General features: G+C 44.9%; 7 protein-coding genes across 7 annotated transcripts; 4 read left to right on the top strand and 3 right to left on the bottom strand.

The window, feature by feature from the left end:
• Positions 1 to 616: 616 nt before the first annotated feature.
• On the bottom strand, positions 617 to 2456 carry GLC7 (LALA0S01e13322g1_1; the record flags this gene model as incomplete). The annotated part of the gene is made up of 2 exons (XM_022774715.1): positions 617 to 1375; positions 2280 to 2456. 2 exons carry the CDS (start codon positions 2454 to 2456, stop codon positions 617 to 619), a joined length of 936 nt encoding a protein of 311 aa, XP_022626785.1.
• A 2578-nt stretch (positions 2457 to 5034) lies between these two features.
• YIP4 (LALA0S01e13300g1_1) lies at positions 5035 to 5742 on the top strand (the record flags this gene model as incomplete). The annotated part of the gene is made up of 1 exon (XM_022774714.1): positions 5035 to 5742. One exon carries the CDS (start codon positions 5035 to 5037, stop codon positions 5740 to 5742), a length of 708 nt encoding a protein of 235 aa, XP_022626784.1.
• Positions 5743 to 6057: 315 nt separating this feature from the next.
• On the top strand, positions 6058 to 10932 carry LALA0_S01e13278g (LALA0S01e13278g1_1; the record flags this gene model as incomplete). Its single annotated transcript, XM_022774713.1, has 1 exon — positions 6058 to 10932. One exon carries the CDS (start codon positions 6058 to 6060, stop codon positions 10930 to 10932), a length of 4875 nt encoding a protein of 1624 aa, XP_022626783.1.
• A 503-nt stretch (positions 10933 to 11435) lies between these two features.
• On the top strand, positions 11436 to 19484 carry GCN1 (LALA0S01e13256g1_1; the record flags this gene model as incomplete). The annotated part of the gene is made up of 1 exon (XM_022774712.1): positions 11436 to 19484. One exon carries the CDS (start codon positions 11436 to 11438, stop codon positions 19482 to 19484), a length of 8049 nt encoding a protein of 2682 aa, XP_022626782.1.
• A 45-nt stretch (positions 19485 to 19529) lies between these two features.
• On the bottom strand, positions 19530 to 19754 carry LALA0_S01e13234g (LALA0S01e13234g1_1; the record flags this gene model as incomplete). Its single annotated transcript, XM_022774711.1, has 1 exon — positions 19530 to 19754. The coding sequence occupies one exon, from the start codon at positions 19752 to 19754 to the stop codon at positions 19530 to 19532; it is 225 nt and encodes a 74-aa protein (XP_022626781.1).
• Positions 19755 to 20146: 392 nt separating this feature from the next.
• Positions 20147 to 21496, bottom strand: HOS2 (LALA0S01e13212g1_1; the record flags this gene model as incomplete). Its single annotated transcript, XM_022774710.1, has 1 exon — positions 20147 to 21496. One exon carries the CDS (start codon positions 21494 to 21496, stop codon positions 20147 to 20149), a length of 1350 nt encoding a protein of 449 aa, XP_022626780.1.
• A 1627-nt stretch (positions 21497 to 23123) lies between these two features.
• IME4 (LALA0S01e13190g1_1) lies at positions 23124 to 24680 on the top strand (the record flags this gene model as incomplete). The annotated part of the gene is made up of 1 exon (XM_022774708.1): positions 23124 to 24680. The coding sequence occupies one exon, from the start codon at positions 23124 to 23126 to the stop codon at positions 24678 to 24680; it is 1557 nt and encodes a 518-aa protein (XP_022626779.1).
• Positions 24681 to 24884: the final 204 nt, after the last annotated feature.

Genomic DNA, 24884 nt, shown 5'->3' with positions numbered 1-24884 from the left:
TTTTTTTTTTTTTTTTTTTTTTTTTGGTGTTCTTTTTTCTTGGGGTTTCGTTCGTTTCCCTTCTCTATGAATGTGCGCTCAAGTTGCAGAAGCGTGAAGTTGACTACAAACCGCGTTTCGTTATCAGTCCTCATCGTGCGAAACATTCTTTAGACGTGAAACGTACTTTGGATACAAGTGATATTCTAAAAGCTTATTCATCGACAGGGATTCTGCTTTCACCACACGTATGCAGACGAGGCTTCAGTGATCACCAAGGGTATCGCAAAAAAATAGAATTGGATTGTCAATGTCAACGTAAGTTCAGCATCATACTTGACCAAAGGAACTCTAGCTTCTGCACTTCAAATAAGAAGGTATTCCCATGTGCACACAGATAGAAAGGGAAATATCCACACGGGCTCGAACATAAACGAAGGTAGAAAAAAAAAAACAAAAGAGGGAAGAAAGGTGACTTGCACAAAGCCCTCTTGAGTCCAGGAAATAGTATATCCTTCATTTTTCCATAATGTGCTTGCTGGTTAAAAAAAAAAAAGAAAATTGAATTGATATGCGCTGCGTTCCCCTCCATCGTTTACTTCTCTCGCACCCCCACCTGATTAAAAAAACGCGCTTTTCATTTCTTCTTTTTGCCCTGGGGACGGGGCAGAGTCTTTTGAGCCGGTTTCAAAATTTGGAACGAACATAGAAGACTCTCGTCTACGCTCATCATTGCACCGGCGTTATCGAATTCACCACAGTAATTGGGCGCACTGAAAAGTGTAACTAGTTGTCGTTTGCTGAAAAACTCGTAGCCATCCTCGACAACTTGGTGAGCCCTGCAAATGAGTTCCATGTCTTGTTTTTGTAAGAAACGGCTTACAACGTCGGGACCAAATGTGAATGACACACCACGATCATTTTCAGACCAACCAACAATGTCCTTGTCGGGATCAGACCACAATAGATCGCAGAGCAACCCAACGTCTGGGATATCGGTGGGCCGCATCACACGTCTGATTTGCTCCATAGTGTTTAGATCGGGCGATAGCCCACCGTGCATGCAGAAGATTTTTTCGTCGATTATGGCCGCGATGGGGAGACAGTTGAAACAGTCTGTGAAAGTCTTCCATAGCTTGATGTTGTAGCGGCGCTTGCACTCGTCGTAGAAGCCGTAGATCCGATTAATAGATGCGCACTCGTGGTTGCCTCTCAGGATGAAAAAGTTCTCGGGATATTTGATTTTGTATGCTAGCAACAAACAGATGGTTTCCAGCGACTGCTTACCACGATCCACGTAGTCACCTAGAAACAGGTAGTTGCTCTCTGGAGGAAATCCACCGTACTCGAATAGACGTAGCAGATCGTAGTATTGGCCATGAATATCACCGCATATCTGTGGGGGAAAAAGTTAGTAAAAGATCTGGGGGAGTCGAAGCTAGTAAGAAAAGAAGAAGAAGAGGGAGAAAAAGAAATGGAGAAGAAGAAATGGAGAAGAAGACTGTCTTTGGGCCTGAAATTCCCAATATCTCGAGAGGAGGTGCTGAGATATCACTCTGAACGAAATACAGTTCATCACTACCCCCACCATCTGCGTCGCTTGAAACGAAGCCTCTACCTATTCATATCCATATCCGGGTGGCGTGGCGAATAGCCCCCCATCAACAAAGGAAATGACAGGATAAAGGACAATGAGTAGTAGCAGTAGCAGTAGCAGCAGCAGTGACAATAGTAATGACAATACTAGTAGTGGTATCAGCACTCACCTTCGCAACTCGTTCAACCGGTCACTCTATACTACACCACCAATATCTTTCTTCATTGTATTTGAAATCGATGGTTTCCAATACTCATGAAAAACCAAACATCGCGCAATTAGTGGGAAAGAGGGGGGTGGTGTGTCATGATGACAGTTTTCTTGGTTTCAGGTTTCGAAAAAACAATAGTAGAGGGTCCAGGAAATCACCCAGTACAGTAATCAAGCGTTATATCATAAGGGCAGGAAAGCGAGGGGAATAAACATACAATGCGTGTCATATCGGTCCATCCAAAAAAAGGGGGGTCCTAAATCGTCGTTGTAGTCCTCTGGAAAGCTACCATACAATTCGAACGAAAAAAAACCATTCCCGTAGACTCCCCGGCCTCACTCCGCCTCTTACCACTCAAACCGGTTTTTTTCAATTTTTCAAATTCCTGATCTGTCAAAAAACCCTTCTCGGCCCTTGTTGTCGTGTTCTTTCCGTTTTTCCCCTTCTCTCTCCGTACTTCTCGCTTCTCCGCTCGTAGCAACTTGCACATACCTTGATGGGAGCCTCTAGCTCTAGTAGAATCGGTTGTTTGATGAAAATAGACCGCGCCTTCGAGCACAGAAACCGGATCTCGTGCTCTTCCAGATCGACTTGCTGGCCGGGCTTGGAGCCTCTGACCTCCAGCAACCGGTCGATGATGTTGTCCAGATCCACAGCCGGCGTTTCCATCTCTTGTGTGTGGTCCTTGTGTTAGCTTGTGTTTTGCGGCTGAACAAAGCTTATAAGTAGGTGGGAAGTTTACTGACTTGAGATTATCTACGTTGAAAATTTGGTATAATAATAAATTTTTTTTTTTTATTTTATTTTTTGGGAAATGTTGCCCCGTAAGAAAAAACAAAATACTCAGTGTATGACATTAGTGATGAGCGAGTATATAAAGAGAGGTGTTTATGAGAGTGAATAGACAATAAAGGGTTTAGGATGGATATAAGGGAAATGGAAGGTCGATATGAAAATGGGGGGTTTGGAAAGAGGAATTGTAAGTGGATGTGTATATCGGGATTGACGTGACAATGTAAGTGGAAGAGTGAGTGAAAAAATGAATGATGGTTTCGTACACAGTGATGCACATAGAACAAGCTATTTCCCTATTCTGGCCGCGTCAGCATTGATCTTGATACGGTTTAAAGACTGCATGTGTAGGATGATTGTGGATGGCTTGCAGTAGAACAGTCGGAGCGTACGGAGACTTCAGGACTGGGGACAAGAACGAGTACCCGTGTAGAATGATGAGTAGGATTGACAGCAGATTCAAGCATTGAAGCTGTTTCTAATAAAGACATTGTGTATAAAGGCCATCGACAAGTCTTCAGGTGCTGTGATGTGCATTTTAGAACTAGAATGCTGCGTTTTTTGTTTAGGGAGGAGATATTTGTCTCTACTACCATGACGGTATCCACTCAACGGAAATTGTAAAGAATTTGGCCCTCATGATTACCGCACTCTCATTCCAAACTGGCCTTATGATACTCAAAAATTTTGTTTCGAAGAGTAACTCAATTGCAGATTATCAAGTGCAGCACGTCCAAGGTTGAACATCTACCATGAGTTCTATCTAACGCGCAAAAGAAGACGTTCTAACCAGAAAATAGTATTGATTTTCATGACATATTAGCAGTTCACGTCACACTGAAATATATTTCAGTGACGTTTTGGTGGGAAACTGGAGGTATATTCCTAAAGCATAAAGTCGTGAGCATCGCCGTTGATAAAGCGTGGCATGCAGGATGATTTAGAAACTCAACTTACAGGGTATTGCATCAACGAAGAGGGAGGATCTGTGAGAATACGACGGTCGAACCACGATTTCAACATTCTTTCCAAGGACACTGTAGAAATGCTCGAGAAACAACACGGCAATTGATTCGGCAAAATGGACTACCTCACATCCAAGGTTCAGCTCAATATCTGGGATTCTATCCCCAATTTTATGGAAACTAGATTTGTATCCCGGTTTGAACGCTTCGTCCACGTTTCTCTCGTGAACGTGAGTTTCCCAACAGTTTTGCCCGAAAAACTGCGGGTATGGATTCAATATTTCATACAGCTTAAAAGGGTTTGTCCAACCCTGCAAACGGCGGCACGAATTACGACAATCCATCAAATATCAATATCGAAATTGCAACACCTCAACAGATTGAGAGCTGAAGCCTTAAACCATTGCCGAAGGCGCATGAAAAGTATGCAACAATCTTTTGCTCGATGACAGACACAATGATGTACTATAAGAGTGCGAATAGTTCCACATTCGTTTTGTTTTCTCGCCGTGCTTCGAGAGATGTTCTGCCATTACCAAGGTGCTTCTGGAACGAAAGTTTTCGATACGAATAGAAAAACCACATGCGTACGGTGAATTCGGAGGAAGGGCTACGGATTCCGTGAATCATTTTATTCATCACAACTGCTTGACGACGTGGCTGGCGTGTCAATTTTCCAGAAGGTACGTCAAACTCTGACGTGGGCGACCGAATTGCTCTTGAATCAGAGAGCGAAGAGGAAGCTCACTCAGCTGATGATACATGATCCGTTGTACATCAACAATTACCAGTTCAGATCACTTCAACTTACTAGCCATTGGAAACGTGACGCCTGTTTTCGAGACTACATAATTGATTTTACCGATGAGCATCGCACCTCGTGCACCGCAGTAAACCAGCCTTATCACACAGGCTTACTCGAGTCTAGTCTTTCCCTATTCTGTTGAGAAACGATGATAGAAAGGTCACAGTATACGGGGCTGTAGCATATACCACCGCACACACCACACACTTACGCGTAGTTGATCCTGCTCACATGTAGTCTTCCATCTGAAGGTGTGCACTTCTTCATCGTTGGATGAATCCACGATATTTGTGTCGTGCCTCTTCGCTGGCAGCACGCCCGCCATGTGGCCCCTTACGATCACCACATCCAGCTCACGAATAGTCTTTTAGACCCCATGTCGCCCAGTTGGGAGACAGCGTTGCGGGAGGGTTTGGGTCTCGCGTTCGAGGCTTCCCCGAAGCGTCGTTGGAAATTCATTTCTAATTTGATTTCGCACTCATAATGATGAACGAACATGCGTGAACAATCTCTGAGTAGACCTTAGTGTCTATGTAGGATTATAAAACTTGTTGCCTTCCTTCTGATGTGCCAAACATCTTATTAATTTTTGCTAGTCTACCCGATAATACCGCACATCGGGCCATTGAGAAGGTAGGACTTACTTTAATCGCTGTACACAGCACCCACCCCCACGCCCACACTTATGTCCGATTTCATTGAACCAGATTTTGTTGCCAATTCAGCAAGCGAGCCCACGTCAAACCCGTTTGCGGACCCCGTCGCCGAAACGCCCCACGCATTCGGACGCGGTACTCTTGACGAACCTGTGACCCAAACACTCAAACGGGATCTGATACAGATCAACGCTAGACTAAAACAGGTGGTATACCCATCGTTTACATGTTCAGGGTCAAGCGACTCCGACACCACCACTCCTTCTTCTTCTTTGCAAGGTGACCATTGTGCAGATCTGTGGGCCCCGCTTTTGTTCACTATTGCGTTCAGCGTGGCTCTTTCCCGGGCATCGTCTCAGTTCCCCCGCATTTTTGTTCTTTCCTGGGCTTCTTTGGTCGTCCTAGCTGCCCATCTCACACTTGGCAGCAGTAGTGACCCTGAAGATAGCGAAAAAATTCCATTTTTGGCAGCAGTATCCACCTGCGGCTACTGCTTTTTCCCACAGGTTATCAACGCTGTTGGAAGTTCAGTTTTGTTGCCCTTAATCGTGTCATTTATCCGCAACGCACATTTGAAATCTCGCATACTGACCATTGCTCGACTTGCAATTTTCGCAGGCTGTGCATTCTGGTCATGTCGATCCTCTGTCAATGCTACCAGAGCCAGACACTTCATTAATCGGTATCCGCTAGTACTCGTACTGGTAAGTCTAAATTGGTCGTGTGTGGTGGCATGAGAACTTCGAACTCCCTCCATGTTTCTGTTGAATTAGCACTTAAATCAGAACTTAAATGCTAAAAGTACATCTCCAGGTTATAACTCGTGGATACAAACTGGAGCTTAACGATTTTTGGTCTGACGCCCGTTCGTACTATGTGCTTCTTAACTATGGGTACCGGACACCTAATTCAAGTATATAGAATTTAAATGATAATGCATGTACAGGGAAGACATCTCCCATCTCCTAAACTTGCCCACTAGACTTAGACTTTGACTTGGCTTAGGGTGGGTTAGCTACCATTCTGAAGGTGTCAACAGATTCAACTTACAGATGACACCACTTCTGCCGTCACCGGGTTCTTGCCATCCCACAACGCTACCGAAACTGAATCCCGATCAAGAGTTGTCGTTGTCAGAATGCGAAAAACGGTCTAAAACACTAGATTGTAGGACTGGAGCAAGCTGTGTACTGGCCAGATCGTCTATTTTCGTTTACGGCGGCTTCACGATTCCATTAGAATTGACAGAGGTAAATTCGGTATCAATACAGCAGGAGCTTATACTATTTTTTGCGCGCAAACGCAAACACACAAGTGGATTCCAGAACTTGGCAGAATGGATCAGCCAAGAAGTCTTCCACTTGGACCTCATATCACGAAAATGGGAGCTAGTGGACACTGAAAGTGACCCGCCAAACTCAGAAGATGAGTCAACGCAATTGGTTATGAAAGAACGTGTATTCCATTCTATGTGCTACCATGATGGCCATCTGTACGTTTTCGGTGGGCTGGTCGTTTCGCCGCAATCGGGGTACGAACTCATAGCCTCCAATGAACTTTGGGCCTTGGATCTGCGTACAAAGGTGTGGAGACAGATTAGCTGCAACCCCTGCATTGCAAGGCGTTTCAATCATAACATGCACATAGTTCCGGGTCCTGAGGATGAAGATGATACACATCTGTATATTGTCGGTGGGCTCAATAATTTGGATCGTCCCATACACGTCGTCGACATATATAACTTGACTCAAAACCGATGGGAATCGTTGGACGATGAAAGATCGATTGCACAGGTAATAACTACCAATATCGATGGGCGAAACACTCCTCTCTTACAAAATTCCAATTTCTCACTATTAATTAGGGATCAGGCTACGAATAATCCACTCATCGTCAGCTACGCCCCTAGCGACGACTCAGAGGAAGATGCCAACCCTGTCGTCATCCAGCCCTTGAATCCGGGCCCTAACGGTAAGAGGATGCCCGCTTTCAAAAGACGCGGTAGCAGAGACGCTAAACACTACAAGGCACCTTTTCATTTGCAACATCCATCTGGCGATTATTTTGGCCATAACATTATCATCACTGGTTTTTATCCAGACTTTGAGCCTTCAAGTTTTCACTGCTTCACTTACAACATTCCTACTGGAAAGTGGACTGAAATAAGTACCATATCTGATGATCCCGCCGGCTCCAGCCATCGACTGTGGCAACTCTTTGTCTGGCATTCTCACCACAAGGTCATTTTATTAGGCACCATGACCAAAGAAAATCATCTGCCCAGCGTTCAAAGATTCAGCAGTATGTTGTGTGTTGCCCTTCCTATGATCAACGTCTTTCACAGAGCTCCTCATCTGGCGCTGGGTAGAGAAAGAAGTGCTGCGAGTTCAGATCAAGTTTCTCTTGGACACGACAGCTTCGAAGGGTACTCTCGGTACTCAGCGCCCCAAATGGACATCACTACTATAGCACCCGTTTTCCCATCTTATGCGATGGCTTTAGGTAAAGACTTTTTGGAGCTTTGCGGTCAGCAGTTATCCGACTTTGAGATAGTTACCGAAGACGGAGATTCCGTGCGGGTTCCAATTTTCTTGTTGAGAAAGCGATGGGGGAGGTATTTTGATGACGTTCTTGCTCATGGTTACGTCAGGTCGTCCAAAGAATTTGAGTATCAGAACAAAGAGAATGTTTTTGCCAAATTTTCCTCAAGTACTGGTAACTATAGCGCTACTCCTACAAGTCACCACTTCGACATCATGAACCCGAGAAACTCAGATAATCCTTCCTCACAGGAAGCATTTGAGGCTACAACGCCACAAAATGAACGATCTGAAGAAACACAGCTGCAGTACCCACTGATATCTAGAAAATCAAGTCCATTTTTCTATGGCAACAAGTCTAGCACTGTCGAAAATACCGACGTTTCACGAAAAGCAAACTCTCAAGATAAGGCAGGCTCTCAAGAGAAATCAAACACAGACACGTCAGTGCTTCCAAAAATGCATCACTCAAAATCGGATCCATCCGCTAATCTGGAGTTTCAACATTCCGTTAAAAATTCAAAAGACGCTGGCGATAGCTTTAAAAAAGATTCTTACTTTGACCCAAGTAAGACAACAAGCTCATCTGGTGGTATGGTATTTCGTCTTCCTTTCCAAGAGGGCAGCGGCGGGTCTGCACTCCCCATGCCAGTATTGCAACCACTCAATAACGAACCCAGCAGGCTGGAAAGTTTAGAAAGACATCTAGGTCCAGCGGCCCGCAGAAAGTCGTCTACATCGACTACGTTTGCGTTTGATGGCGGTTTACGAGGTGGGCGTCGCGCATCTCATCCTAACTTTCATCATCTCGACGAAAAGCTGGCGGTATCTCAGAGTCCTTTCGGCTCGCGGAAAGCATCTGTTGCGTCTCAGAACAGTTCCATATCGTTTGTGAGCTCGTCTTCTGACAGGATGGGTAATCCTTCCAACCGCCGAACTTCCCAAGATAGTGTTTTGAGCTCGTCTACCTTCAATTCTTTGAGTTCTCAACTGCCACCCCTTCCCCCTATGCCCACCGACCCTCTTCCTGCGGCACCACATCAGCTTAATTTCGATGCGACCACGTCGTTTGCCTCGGCCAAGAACAGTCCATATTCATCGAGGCGTTCATCATACTACCACGATGCCTTACGTCCTGGACTGTCATCTTCAATCTCACAATCACTTCTCGGCATTAATGAAGCTGTGGCATCAGAAAATAATCCACTTCATCATCCAGATCCTCACTTAATGCGCAAGAGGTCAGTTGACAGGCAGCTTCTAGAGGACAATTTGATCGACGTCGAATTAGAAGCGAGCATTGATCCTCATCAAGGATCAACTCCAACGACAGAGCAGAAAACACCAAGTCAGAGAAGCACTTTGAAGTCTAGAATGGAGAGCGAAGAAAGCCGACCATCGTACCTCTCACTGGCAGATAGCAGCACAAGTATTAACTTTATTACAGAGCAGGATTTAGAGCCCTTGCTTGTTCCAAGATCGCTGTACATGCCGTGGCCAACTTCGACCGTAAGGTCACTTATTGAGTTTTTCTACACAGGTCAAGTGAATGGCAAGTGGTTACTGTCGCCTGTCGCATTGAATTTACTGGTAATGGCGAAAGTATATGAGATTCCTCTTCTCTATGACCTGCTAGCTGAAGCGTTCTACTCAATTTTAGGCAAGAAGGAGGAAAGTTTGCTGGCAATTGGAGAATCGTTGAAGCGTTTCCTCAGCTCCAGAAATACCAAGGGAGACACGGACTGCATAGATATTCAAACGGCTAGCCAGGAGTTGCTTGAGCTCGAAGAAGCTCTCCATGCAGTCGATAATGGATTTTTCGATGTGCAGCTTTTGAGACGAGTGCCGAGACTCAGTTCTGCTTGCAGCTCTGAAAGTGGTGAATGGGGTACCATCAATAAGGAGACCAAGGAACCATACTCACTGAATGTACCGGTCCTTTTCGCAGAAGGACATCGTGGTAGCAACAACTCTGGTGGGTCCAGTGTGACGCCAAACACGAATACTGATGGCACAGTCGAATTTAACGCATCAAAGGGAAATGGGGCAATGAAGAAGAACGCTGTAAGTAGAGGCGCAACTTACAGAGGTCCTGAGCACTCAGTAAAGGATTCAGGGCACTCGACAAAGGAAATAGGTGCGGAAAGTTTCGCCGATCACCCAAGAAGTAAGGTTATTACACAAGAGGCAAGCGATAAAACAGATAGAGAGAATAAAGCTGATAGAATGGAGCAACAAAAGTTGAGCAATATGTCACAAAATGTCAACTCCGAATTCTCGACTCAAATTATCGACTTGAAACATTCTGAAAGCCATAAAGATCTTCAGAGAGAACCTCGTGAAACGCCCAGCAGTGGTTTTACACCAAAGAAAGTCGTAGGAAATGCAGGGGAATTCAGAAATGATGGGTATGAAGAAAGCCCCGAGGATAATGCTGCTGAAAGGAGAGTGGCGCGGAACGAGGAAACGAGTGCAGGGCTTCCTGAGAGCTCTACTTCAAGCTCCGACTCGGGTGATCTGTGTGTCGGCTTTGGGCTCGCATCCACTTCAAAGATAGATAAAAAGCTTCGTCAGCGCGAAGAGGATATGCCTGTTGATCCGTTATCCAAGAAAGTCGACTCCGAAAACTCGTCATTGAAGAACATCATTGATTTTTACAAGAAGGGAGATCATTTAAACAGGTCAGACGGCAACAGGCGAAATGTGGATAACCTGACACTTGCTAACATGGCATCTGCTAATTCTCTACCGCCAGTCGATTATGTCGTTGAGCTGTTCCACGAGACTGCGACGTTGGTACATGATACACGCCTTATTGTCAGATGTGTTAGCGTCATTGCTTTATCAAAGAAGCTGAAGTTGTTGAAGCGGAAAGTGGAGAGCTGCTCCTTTTCGCGTGAAAGTGATACCGCGCATTCAGCCACACCCACTGAGAGTGAATTCACGGGCTTGCCAAATGATCCCACAAAATCTGAAGACCATGCAACGATCAGAGCGTCGTCATCGATGGAGAAGCTGCCGCGGGTGGAATCCACCACGAGTCTTGACAGAAGAAGCCCCATGACCATCAATGTGAATACAGGAGGAACCCGTGCAGGCACAGCACCCGAAGGCGTTCCCAAGTTCGCTCAATCGGACGCGAGTCTCCCTGAGAAGAGTGACGTGTCTTCGATTGACACCAAAAGCGGCTCTAGACCGGCCAGAACTCAAAAGCTCAAGAGGGTGAACTCTAATATGGCAGGAACGGGTCTAACAGGTGCAGGTCTTTTCATGACAGGGTCTTTTGGTCCTCCTGCGCCAAAGATCAAGACGGACAAGTCTGGCCCTTCGTCAACGTCCAGTCCTACGTCAAAGAGTGGGAAGTCATTTTTTGGCAAGCGCAAGTGAACGAAAGGACATGGTCGGTGATCGATTCAGCTACCAAAATATTTTACGAAAACCTCTCACGATATGAACAAGAGAACAATCTCATATGATGTTTCAAGGTTGCTAAACAGAGGTGACGGGAAGATGGGAAGATGGGAAGGTCGCAGTGCACTCCCCAGAGACCAAAATTTTTTCTAATGAGGGAGCACCCACCACCGACTCACCAGATTCATGGACATTTATAAAATTTTCTAAATAGCTATGCCTACCCTCATCAACTATAACTGTTGATGAGTTTATGAATTAGATTCAATGGGGTTCAGGATAGGGCAGCTCTAAAGATCTTAAAGTTTATATACTCATCGTCAGATCCAGATCACAATAAACGAGAGAAAATTTGATGATCGAAGAAAGCTATAAGAAACCGGTTAACTGTAACCATTTTAGCTGAGAAACACTCTTTTTAAGCATAAAGGTTTGGAACTAATCGTTCTGTAAGCCAGTAGTGGCAGAAATTGCAAGCAATGAGTGTTTTGAACGGAACATGGGAGGGCGTTGGCTCTCTTTTGGCTCAAGCGTTTCAGGATTCAGCGCTCTCAGCGCGGTTGGTAGTTTTGGAAGAGGTAATCGCGCTCCTGGAAGACCAAAATGTGGCTTTAGATGAAGGCACAGATAAGGAAATTGTACTCGGGATCATGGATAGCTATTTGTACATTCGAGACCAGAAATCGATGCAGAAGGTGATTGAGGTGTTCAAAAGATTATTCGAACGTTCACCGCGGGGATTGAAGGGTCTAACCAAGTTTATCCAGGGAATAGTGACCAAAACATCGTCTACTCGGGCTGTCGCTGATTACATGAACCTTTTGGATTGGATCAATGCGTTGTTGAAGATTAGCGTGCTACAAAAAATCAAGAGCGAAGAAAATTCTGAAAGCACAATGGCAACAACTGTGGAATTACTGCAATTGCTGTGCTTCACTGCTCAGATCATCGAAACGGCCCTGGATGTGCATGAGGAGGCCAAACGCTCGAAATCTAAACAGAATCAACATCGTCGCAGAGTTCGCCAAAGCGTGCTGCAGTCAATGACAAAAACTTTCACCTCGATTTTGAGAAAAAGTGGTGACAATAAAAACCAATTTTCGGTCGATCTCGTTTCCGAAGCAACGCTAGAACAAGCCGGTAAGGCCAAACTTCCTGCGGCCGGAGTGTTAGCCGTGATGGGAGCCCTTACAAAGGCTGTGGGCCAACTCTTACCATCTGAGCCTGCCCACCATGCGGCGTTTGCCGAAAGCATTGTCATGTCCTTCTGTGCATATGTGGGGAAAGACGTTGTTCTATGCAAGGATCCACCGTCCCCTTTCTGTGTGGAGACTTTTTTCACGCCTTTCGCTCGCGAGTTCGTTACTTCAGACCTATTCAGTTCTCACATCGTTCCGAACTTAGAGAAGTGTATTTTGAGATCATCTGAAATAGGTTTCCCATTAGCAAGCGAGTTTTATGCGAGTATGGATCCTGCTAAAGTCGACCTTTCTTCAATATTTGTTGATTCCAAACTAATGGCCCAATCCTTTTCCTCCTTGAAAAGTAGTAAAGAAACGGTTAAGTCTGTGTCCCTAGGATCGATTCTCAGTCTTCTGCGTTCTACCAATGATTCTTCTTCTAGCGATTTGCAAAAATTGGTTGCGGAAACTTTCAAAAATCTCAAGTCCAATTTGCATGTGGACTACAAAATCATTGTGTCACGTCTCCTGAGCGCTATTCCTTCAAGTGCTTCAGTATCCTTAGACATTACGAACGGACTTGTGAACTATTTGTCTAAGGAGTCCAATGAACTTGTTTTGGAGTCAATGCTCCGGGCTTATTTCCATCATTATTCGAGATTGGAAGCTCCACCTGCTTCTGCCGTCACTCTGATAAGGAATGGATTAAACGACAAAAGGCAGTCTGTTAAGAAGCTATGGCTTGCCGCCTTGCTCAACGTGATAGACGAGAAGTCTGCGGAGGAGTTTCGCGACCAGTCAAAGGAAATTCTAGAATACCTGAGGGATGTTCTTTCATCCCCAGCGAAGTACACAGCGAGAAGCGTGCTAAGTTGCTTCGTTGGGATTGACCTACTCTCATCCATGGAAAGCGCTCAGCTCGCAATACAAGTCAAGTCTCTATTAATTGATGATAATTGGACTTCTCGCTCGATTGGTCATGCGTGGTTGGTAGCTACCATGTCTATTGAGTTAAGTGGCGAGGAAAGGTCACTGGGAGTAAAACTCTTTCACCGCGCATATCAAAGAACCACTCTGACGACTGGTATAGATGCGATCAGAGCGTTAGAGAAAGCCGTAGTCGAGGGAATCTTGTCAGATCGCGATGGTATCTCACTCCGTTACGTGACTCCCGTTATTATGACTCTCTGTCAAGATGTCGATGACAAAGAAGCTTTGAAAAAGGTTCTCGTTGAATTGCTTGTCCTCTCACAATATTCTAAACTCAAATTGAAGAGCGGTTGGGCAGAGCTGGTTTTAAATGCCGACTTGAATCCAGTAAGGCTTATATCAGAGAATTCCAGTGATATTTTTACTAAATTTAAGTATTTGACGGCAGATGAGGTCATCAAGTCTTCCGCGTTATACGAAGCTGCCGTCAAATCCATCACCTATGCTGCGTTCGTCAACCCATCCACGATTTCTCATCTAATCGTCGATCTAATAAAAAGTGAGCTTAATTGTTCAAGATTGCAAGCTGTCGATGCGTCCCAGATTGAAATCTGGAAGGGTGCTGATGGCGAATTGGTATCAGAAGTCTTACAAAAATCAAACAAGCAGCTTGACAATAAAAATTCCAAGGATTACGAAACTCTCAAATGGGAGGAAGAAGTCAGAGAGAAGCAAGCCCAAAAAAGAATGGGCCCAAAGAAGTATACCAGAGAAGAAAGGGAGCTGGTAAATGCGCAGTTGTCAAAGGAAGCCGATATTCGGAAAGCCGTCAATCTCATTGTAACAGAGTCTAACCGGACGCTTTCTCTTGTTTCTCAATTGAGCAGGGAAACATCACTAGTAGATAATGGAGCAGCGGTCTGGCTCCCAGTGGCTGTATCTGGCATACTGACCGCGTTAGAGGCTCCAGCATTTACTGACCTGGTTCCCAAAAATGGAGTTGAAACGTTTATTGACCTGTCATCAAGCGTGTCGGAGAGTTTGGGTACCATAAGGCGTTCAATCGCCGTGGCTACTCTACGTGCTTTTGAAATTCGCGGAATCCCCGACAGCGTATGTCAGGAGAACCTCCTTGACCTAATATCCAGAGTTCTTTTCAGGGTCAAGTTCGTTGCTAACAAAAAGGTGTTCGATTCAGAGACTCTAACCTTTCTTTTACCGTTATTATCAAAGGTGCTAGAAGAAGGCAAAAGGATTTCTGTGAGTAATTCTGACAAACCAGTAGTGAAAAGTGAGTTCATAGAAGAGAACAAAGAAGAAGAGCAGTTGTTGTTGGCAATGGAGATTATTGGTGGCCACGCTGAATCCTTTGCAGACCCCTTGATTCCCCGACAGCATATTCTGGAAGTATTAATATCTCTTCTATCAGTGTCTTCCAAGGCAAGGTCCGCTAAGGAATGTTTTCTAGCGCTATGTCAGAACGTATCACAGTCTCCTAGCCAAACTGATCTGGACTTGCTTCTTGGCAGTTTAATGAGTTCGAACGATTTTGTCAGAGCCACGATTTTGGAAGCTGTTGATGATGAGTTTGACTTGGAACCTTTCATGGGGTTCTCCTCTCAAGTTTTCATATTGATGCAAGATGCTAGCGAGTCAAATAGAGAAACTGCGGCATCCATCTGGAAATTTAACAATTTTGAAGTTCGCGAAGAGCTTCTTGATAATTTGTTCGACTATTTCGGCCAAGGAGATAGTGGCTTGCGCTTATTCGTGGCTAGGTCATATGCCACTGCTTTGCATGTTTTGAGCTCGAAGTCTGGTGAACTTTTCGGGAAACATTTCGAGAAATTAATGAATTTCTACTCTCAGAAAGCCCGTATTCCTGATCCAATCATCGACGAGTACGGCCTGGTGGTCATCTCTTCCGAGGCTCAAAAAGACTGCTGGGAGGATAGAAGCACTACTGCTATTGCTTTCAGAGAGTGTTCGAGTGTATTTTCTAAGGACAGTAGATGGCCTGTAGAGTTTGTTAAGTTCCTTGTCAACAGTGGTGCTTTGGGGGACCGCGAAAGTCTGGTTAGACAGGAAATAAAAGAAGCAGGTATCGAAGTGATTGCTCATCATGGCTCTCGGAATGTTGAAGACTTGATACCGATCTTCGAAGAGGCTCTCAAGGTCAAGCAAGATGTCGCTACAAAGGAAAATGTTATTATTTTGTACGGAACTCTTGCCCGGCACTTGGCAGCGGACGATGCTCGAGTAACAACTATTGTTGAGCGTCTTCTGCATACGCTCGATCCTCCTTCGGAAGAGGTCCAGCAAGCCATCTCGACTTGTATATCGCCATTAGTTGGCTTGTTGAAAGCTCAGACTGGCAATTATTTGAAAAGCATGATGCAAAAGTTGCTAGACCCTAAGACGAGACTCCACTCTAGACGGGGTGCAGCATGGGGATTGGCAGGCCTCGTGAAAGGGTTGGGTATCGGTTCTCTATCTGAGTACGACATTATTCACGATCTTATGGATGCCTCAGAGGACAAGAAAGACGCACAAAAGCGAGAGTCTGTTGCCTTCGCATTCGAATGTCTTTCTAAGTCATTGGGGAAATTCTTCGAGCCTTACGTCATTGAGATTCTGCCAAATATCCTGAAGAATCTTGGTGACTCCGTTCCGGAGGTAAGAAATGCCACTGCTGATGCTACTAAAAGCATCATGGCTAATACTACTGGTTTTGGTGTCAAAAAGTTAATCCCGGTGGCCGTGAGTAATCTCGAGGATATTTCTTGGAGAACCAAACGTGGATCCGTGGAATTGCTGGGTAATATGGCATATCTTGACCCAACCCAACTTTCCGCTTCTCTTTCGACAATTGTGCCTGAAATTGTTGCTGTTCTGAACGACTCTCATAAGGAGGTGCGTAAAGCTGCCGATCAGTCCTTGAATCGATTTGGAGAGGTCATAAGAAATCCAGAAATTCAGGTTCTCGTCCCAACCCTCATTAAAGCTATTGGGGACCCTACTAAGCATACCGAAGACGCATTAAATGCTTTGATACAAACTCAGTTCGTGCACTACATTGATGGACCTTCTCTCGCTCTGATTATACACGTTATTCATCGTGGTATGCGTGAAAGGTCTGCAAATACCAAGAGAAAGGCGTGTAAGATCGTTGGTAACATGGCAATTTTAGTCGATGCAAATGACTTGGTGCCGTACCTACAACAACTGGTCGATGAAGTGGAGTCGGCTATGGTCGATCCAGTTCCTAGCACAAGAGCTACTGCCGCCAGGGCTCTTGGAGCTCTGGTAGAAAGACTAGGCGAAGAGAAGTTCCCTCATTTGATCCCTCGCCTATTGGCAACCTTAAGTGATGATAGCAAGGCTGGTGATCGAATGGGTTCTGCTCAAGCTTTATCAGAAGTCATTAGTGGACTTGGGTTGTCCAAACTGGATGAGATGCTTCCAACAATCATGGCTGGCGTCACCAGCCCCAAATCTTACATTAGAGAAGGTTTCATGCCTCTTCTTTTATTTTTGCCTCTGTGTTTCGGTCCTCAGTTTGCGCCTTACGTGAGCCAAATTATTCAGCCTATTTTGAGCGGGCTCGCTGATCCGGACGACAACATTTCTGACACCTCCTTGAAAGCTGGAAAGCTTTTGGTCAAGAATTATGCCACTAAAGCAATCGATCTACTGCTTCCAGAGCTTGAAAAGGGGATGTTTGATGAGAACGAAAGAATCAGGTTGTCCTCTGTGCAATTGACTAGTGACTTGCTCTTCCAGGTTACAGGAATATCCTCCAAAAATGAATTTGACGATGAAGATGGTGAGACCAATCACGAGGTCACGAAGCAGCTTTTGGAAGTGCTTGGTCAAGATCGTCGCGACCGCATTCTTTCATCCCTTTTCATTTGCAGGTCCGATACGTCTGGTGTTGTTCGTGCGACTACGGTTGACGTCTGGAAGGCCATCGTTCCCAATACTCCTAGGACTGTCAAGGAAATCTTACCCACTCTTACAAGCATTGTTGTTGTACATCTCGCTTCTTCATCTGCAGGTTTGCGGCATATCGCTGCCCAGACTTTGGGTGATCTAGTGAGACGTGTTGGGAGCAACGCTTTATCTCAACTTCTGCCAGTATTGGAAAATTCTCTCGATCAAGCTCGCGGTTCTGAATCAAAGCAGGGTGTCTGCATCGCTCTGCGCGAACTTCTCCAATCCTCGTCATACGAATCATTGGTGGATTATCAATCTACTATTGTAAATATTATACGCCGCACACTTGTGGACGGTGATGGTTCGGTGAGAGAATCTTCAGCATTGTCTTTCGACGCATTCCAAGAAGTATTTGAGAAGGTTGCAGTCGATGAAGTTTTACCCCACTTGCTCAACATGTTAGGTTCTACTGAGAGCTCTGAATATGCGCTACTGGCGTTGCAAGAGATCATGTCAACCAAGTCCGAGGTTATTTTCCCGATACTAATTCCAACTCTATTGAGGCCACCAATCGACGCGTTCAGGGCTCGTGCACTTGGTTCCTTAGCTCAGGTAGCTGGCCCCGCTCTCTACAGACGTCTCTCTGTTATTATAAATGCCCTAGTAAATTCTCTGGCAGGTTCCTCTCATGACGAAAAAACGACTTTGGCCTTGGAAGATGCTCTTGGAAGCGTTTTGAGCTCTGTCGATGATGCCGATGGTATGCATCCGTTGATGCAACATATCTTAAGCTTGATGAAAGATGAAAACAGAGCGAAACGTCTAGTAATTTTGAAACGTCTCCCTGTATTTTTCGAAGAAACAACTCTCACCTACGACATTTACACTCCAGAGATTATCTCTCAATCAATCATGTCATTTGACGACAAAGACCCTGAGGTTGTTCAAGCTATTTTTGATGAGTTATCTGTTTTGATAAAGAGGCAAGGCAAAGCTATGCTTGGCAAGTTGGTCAAACCTGCAAAACAAGCGTTGGAACTGGTTGGCAAAGAAAACACAGAATTGGCGGTGTTCAAGCTACCCAAGGGTCCAAGCTGCATTCTAGGAATTTTCCTGCATGGTTTAATGTACGGTTCCAATGAAGAACGTGAGATAGCAGCAATGGCGATTGCCGACATTGTTAAGAGAACACCATCTGACAACTTGAAATCCTTTGTTACTATAATTACAGGGCCTTTGATTCGTGTTGTCGGAGAGAGGTTTCCAGGCGATGTTAAAGCTGCCATCCTTTATGCTCTCAACGTGTTATTTGCTAAGATTCCGCAATTCTTGAGGCCGTTCATTCCTCAGTTACAAAGGACATTTGTAAAATCACTCTCGGACGCTTCAAACGAAACACTTCGTTTGCGCGCTGCGAAGGCTCTCGGTTCTTTGATCGAATATCAGCCAAGAGTTGATCCCCTGGTTTCGGAACTTGTCACCGGTGCCAGACAGACCGACGATGATGGTGTGAAAACGGCCTTGCTAAATGGTTTACTTGAAATTGTCTCGAAAGCTGGCTCCAAGCTGAATGAAAATTCCAAGCATACTATTGTCAATCTTGTTGAAGAACAAATTTTGAGCGTCAATGACAAGTTGGCGACAGCATATGCTAAGCTAATTGGCTCTCTCTCTGGCATCATGACGAAGGATGAAGCTCAGTCAATTCTTAGCAACAAAGTGTTGAGAGTTGACATTACTGGTGAGGCGGGCCGTTTTGCAATCTTGACTTTGAACTCCTTTTTGAGAGATGCTCCGGCACACCTGTTCAATCCGGAATCGACCTCTGCCTTCGTTGAGTATTTGGCCAATGCTGCGAGATGCACAACCCCATACATCTCCGATAACGCCTTGACAGCTATTGGTAAATTCTTGTTACTAGTGGGGGAGAAGAAGTCGCCTTTCGGAAAACAAGAATCTCAAGCTGCTTTTGAGCTTTCCGAAGATGACATAAAGAGCCTCGTCGAGGTGTTATGTGAAGATATGCTACGTCCTGCCAGCAATTCTTTGGATTCGAGACGGTTGTCTTTAGTGGTAGTGCGCACTTTGGCCAGGTTCAAATATGAGGAATGTGTGAAACCGTTCTACGATTTATTGGGACCTTCAGTGTTTTCGTGCTTACGGGATATCATCATCCCAGTTAAGCTAGCAGCTGAGAAGGCGTATCTGGCAATTTTCAGATTAGTAGAGGAAGAAGACATGAGGTCCTTTGAGGCATGGATTTCCCAGCTTTCTGGCCCAACATTGCAGAACTGTGCTGCTGACTCCATTCAATTGAGGTCTGTCACTGATTACACCAAGCGTGTAGGCAAGAGATTAGCCGGTGTCGAAAGAGAAAGAATAGCGGCCGGTGGTGATCCGGAGACCATCTTCTCGGACTGTTACGAAGATGAATCCGAAATCTGGGCTGTCGGAGGAGTTGAACTCATAAAAGACGCATGAACCATTAAAAATTCTATAGACCTTATACACTCTTGAGATGATAGATTAGACCTGATGATGTGTCTCGATGTAATCTAACATTTTCCAGATAACTTTCTCGACGAATGGCCATTTTTGCCAAAGTAAATGGCATCTCGATGCTGAGCGTGGACAGGTAAGCATCCAATCGTGAAGCCAGGGCAGAAACGGCTTTCTGATGAGCCGAAAGAGAAGATTAAGTACAAGAAAGCTAGCTAGGCCCCTTGCGATTATTCTCAGTAAAGAAATCATTGTATATGTGAAAGAAGGTACTTTCTTCGCGAACTTCCTATCTTCACTGCTACTTAACTCTCATGCCAGGATGAACTGAAAGCTGCGACGCTGCGACGCTAGCTGTGATCTTGATCTGCGCTACTCTTCCTACAAAGTCAGTCAAGAGGTTTTAGGACTGTGATCTTCAAAAAAGTTAAAAATCTCAAGCCAAAAACTCATATTTGGCAGAATGGTCACCCTTCGACTTGGTAGTCGCTTGCTGTCAAAAAAAAAAAAGCTGGTTGGCTGAGTCGATAGACCGAATACATAAAGCCACCTTCATTTTGTTTATATCGTACTGTTACATTGCTACTGTTATGAGTTACAACGGGGTTGACTATATGCGTCTACGACCATAATCCAGCTAATGATCATACCAATTCACCCTTTCTTATGCTATCTTTTTCCCTTTGCTCAAATCTGAACCTATCAGTCTCTTCATTGAGCTCTTTAAGTGTATCTTCCTCCTCTTGCGTTAGGCCACTAATATCCTGGGTGGGTATTAGTTCCTGATCCATCCGTACGCTTGGGGCTCCTTGCAGAAAACGGATATTTTCCAGACAGCGAATACGAATGTTTTCGAGGTAACTTTTGGAGTTCTTGTTTTCATAAAGGTTATCCAACACTGGATGTAGTGAAAAATCCGGCCCAAACCATTGTCTGAAAGGAATATCTTCCGGTATGGCTTCTGGAACACTAACGCCGTTGAGTAAAGCCGTCTCGTATGTCCACAACCTAGAGACATTCCGCGGAGTGTAGCCACCGCCCCCTAGTACTAGCATGGGGAGACCAAATGATTTGATAAATTTTACACATTCCCCATGCGCCATAACGTTCAGATTAAAGCAGCCCAGTCGATCGTGGCCCAAAGAGTCTGCACCACATTGTTGTATTATGACAGTAGGTTTGAAAGATGTGATTAATGGGTCCATGATGCTTTTGAAAAGATTGATATAGGAGTCGTCGTCAATTCCGTCTTCGAGCGGAACGTTTAGCGAAAAATGCTTACCGCGTGAGCAGCCGGTTTCATCCAGTTTACCCGTTCCTGGGAAAAACTCACCATTATACTTGTGGAACGAAACAGTAAAGACTCTGTCGGTAGTGTAGAATGCCTCTTGCACCCCATCGCCATGGTGCAAATCGATGTCTATGTACAGGACCCTGGGGTGATATCGCAGTAAGTTTATAATGCTGAGGACGATATCATTGACGTAGCAAAACCCGGAGGGGCTACTTTTTTTTGCATGGTGTAAGCCACCGGACCAATTGATTGCAATGTCAGATTGGTTGTTTATGAGTTTCCTGGTAGCGTCCAAAGAGGCGCCTGCGTAAAGTGCAGAATATTTGTACAATCCTTGGAAAATGGGACAATCATCCCCGATGTTAAACTTCTCTAATGAACCACGCGGCAGTTTGGCCAAGTTCTCTGGTGTCACACGCTTCAAAAACTCAACGTAGTCCTCTGAATGAAATTCGGAGAGCTCTTCACTGGTGGCTGGTCTCGTCTCATACAAGTCCATAATTTTGTGGAGACCATATGAGGATACTAAATGATCTGTAAGCATGAGCCGAAACGGCTTCATAGGGTGTTTAACACCATAATGGAACTGGGAAACGTCACTATTGAAGTGGTAAGAAACGCTTGGATTGTAGCTCGCTCCAAACTCGAATTCGGGCGCATATCCCGCGGACTTCGAATCATATATAAGAGCACCAGACATACGAGTACCGAAACCGTTAACACCAACGTCAACTAAACGTCAACAAATCCAACTAAAAGACCTTCCTCGTAGTGTTTTTGGATGGAGTTTCTACTCATGGTTGGTTATATCCCATATTTCAATGTAATTTAATGGCAGTGACTTCGTCAGTAATGATATTATGAGCTCGTGAGTGGTGATGCCATTTTTTCCGACAGTATTAACTTGATCAATGCAGAGTGGTGTTCTCGCTCTTTGACTGGTGTGATTGTACGTATTTGTTTGCGTTTCGCTCTGTCTCTTCGTCGTAGCTGCTTCTTCTGTCGGACATCAACTAAACTACATGTTAGTTTATTGCACGTGATGCGATGACAGCGACAGTATTTGGCGAACGGTCAACTTGGACTTTTAACATTTCCGATTTCTCAGCGGTGTGGTTTGATTTCAGATCATGCAACCTCCTGTTAGATGCTGTAACAGTTCTCAGAATTGTTTAAAAAGGACTTCTTTGTCTAGCACACTGTGATATCTTGTACACACTTTATTCTGTGTAAAAAAAGACACTTTTCGGCCAGTTGAGCTAAGAACATCAACCCGCACGCGAAGAAAGGCATTACCAGGGATTTGGAATAGGAAGCGAGCCGAACAGTCTAGATACTCAGTCTCGCCGTTCTCTTTTTTTTTTTTGGCGTGTCACACACTAACCTCACCTCATCGCGAAAATTATGGTGTACCATCATGTTAGAACAATGAAACGGTGAAAGCTGGGGTAACTGGGGTAATTGCCAAATGGTATAGCATGTAGTTTTTCCCGTGCGACAATAGCTATCGTGTTACAACGATGTCAACGTATTCGACGCTAGTTTGTGAATCCACGATTTATTTACAGATGTCTTGGAAAAGTGTATTTTGGTAGACGCATTGGACCTAGACGTATTGGACCCGTTTCCCTGCAGACGTATTCGAGTTATCTTGTCGTGATCTAGTTGAAACCATCTACTGTTCAAAAGCTGTTTTTTTCATTCGATTTGTACATTGTGTGTTCTCCTAGGCCTACACACCAGGTAACTTCTAAAAAACCTTTCCTGCTCTGAAAAGCTAAGTACTACTTGATAGGTAAAAACCCGTATTGCTGTAGTGATCTGCCACATTACAATTGGATTCCCCATTTCTTTCTCTTCGCATCTTGTAAACTTCGGCCTTCCATCATACTCAAAGTTGCAAGTCACCGATACAGCACAAAAATCAAGACGGATTATCTCTTACACGATGTCGGGTCACCAACTAGCTCAATTTCACAACAGATCCCTCTTTGTCTCTGACACGATCCGCTGTTTTGCCACACATCACATAACCTCACGGAAAGTCGACGACACATCATAAAGTAGACGGACAACACGTTGTAAAACCGAAAAAGGACTCTCGCTACAGCACAATTTGTCCATCCATTTGAAACAATCAGCACTAATTTGGTGAACTGGAACTGCAGTTCGTACGCTTTTCTGAATAAGACGCCATATCTTCTGGGATCTTCTACCTCATCAGATCTAGCCTCAAGCCCTTTATATACAGCGTAATTGAACTTCTTGGACATCTAGATAACAGAGTCCGGGAAACAAAGTCAACATTGGCGATTCTACTACAACTGATGAATTGTGAGCTTCTGAAATACCTTATTGAAAACCATAGTGGTTTGTTGGCACCGCCCATTTCAGGCCGTGTAGCAGATATCACCACCGTGTTTGCAATGGAAGAGCCCAAGGACAGCAGAGCAACACCTGACACAAAGGTTTGGGACGATTTGGTGGTCATCGAAAGTATCAGTCCCGGTTGCTTAAGCTTTGGGAATCTGGAAACCCATCAAAATACTGACGCGACCATCGAATATATCGACGTTGAAACATTGCGCATAATGATGAATGTGGTGGAACCCGGCACGTACGAGGTTGAAGACCAGGAGTCTGGCAAAACGGTTGCCAAGGCCAGAAAACCCGACGCGAATTTGTCGTTGGCCGATCGTCTTGATACCGTTTTGGAGTCGCATGCAGCAGATACGCCAAATCAGCAGAAACTGGACAGATTGCAACAAGCGCTTGATGTAAAGCCTGCTTCCCACGTTTTGGGCCGCGAAAGAGCCTCCAAGTTCACCCCTCATGCCGGTTTCATTCCTGTCTGTGCCAACAAAAACCATTGCAGTATCCTTTCCAACATTGCAACCATCTCTAACAACAAAGTGGTGGCCATGGACGCGAACAAAGTTCAAAATGCAGATCAGGACTGTCCGGGCTTGTTCAAATGTGCACTCTCGAAAATACACTATATTCCGAACTTGAAACCACAAACTGACCCATCGTTGGGTGACTGCTCTTATCTCGACACCTGCCACAAGCTCAACTCATGCCGCTACGTCCACTATCTGCAATACATGCCTGAGTCCCTGGCAAACACCACAGCAGCCAGTGTCACTCATATAAACGAGGCCTCTACGCGTAACAAACACATATGCCTCTATACACAGGGTCTCAACTGCTCCGTCGCGTCACAGTCCATACTTCCAGCGCAATGGATCCAGTGTGATGTCCGCAAGTTCGATTTCAACATTTTGGGCAAGTTTTCTGTCATTGTTGCAGATCCAGCTTGGAATATTCGCATGAATCTTCCATATGGCACCTGTAACGATTCCGAATTGGCAGATTTACCCTTGGATTTGCTCCAACACGAGGGCATTATCTTTCTGTGGGTTACCGGTCGAGCCATCGAAGTGGGTAAAACATCTTTGCAGAAATGGGGATACCAAGTGTGCAACGAAATTTCTTGGATTAAAACCAACCAACTGGGCCGTACTATTGTGACCGGACGTACTGGTCATTGGCTCAACCATTCAAAGGAGCACCTTTTGGTTGGAGTGAAGGGATCGGCAAATTGGCTCACCAGACAAAGTGATATCGATCTCATCGTTTCTGCCAGTAGAGAAACCAGTCGTAAGCCAGACGAGCTATATGGCATGATTGAACGACTAGTGGGCCCACATGCACGCAAGCTCGAGATTTTTGGTCGCGATCACAATACTCGACCAGGCTGGTTTACCATTGGGAATCAGTTAAATGGAGACAAGGTGTGCGAGCTTGACGTCAAAATGAAATACAACCGTTATCTTCACAAACAGGGACGCTCAACAAGTCCACGTTTTTCGGCTGTTACCTAAATCCAAGAAGTGTGGTGGTTCTAGGTACGCAAAACACTTGCAATCTCTTATAGTTCGTATTAATCTCATCAATGTTTTTGAATCATGATAAGTATTTGAGCAGTCCAATCATCTCTGGGCTACCTGAACAAGTGTTAATCCAAGGTCAACCTTCGAATTCGGAGTGCCTTAAGTACTTTTTCGCATCATTGTATGTCGGACCTT

The sequence above is a fragment of the Lachancea lanzarotensis genome, scaffold LALA0S01 (assembly GCF_000938715.1).
Source record: "Lachancea lanzarotensis genome assembly LALA0, scaffold LALA0S01, whole genome shotgun sequence".
NCBI classification, from domain to species: Eukaryota; Fungi; Ascomycota; class Saccharomycetes; order Saccharomycetales; family Saccharomycetaceae; genus Lachancea; species Lachancea lanzarotensis.
Note: the sequence above shows the minus strand (reverse complement) of the source record. Positions and strands in the feature narration are given on the sequence as shown.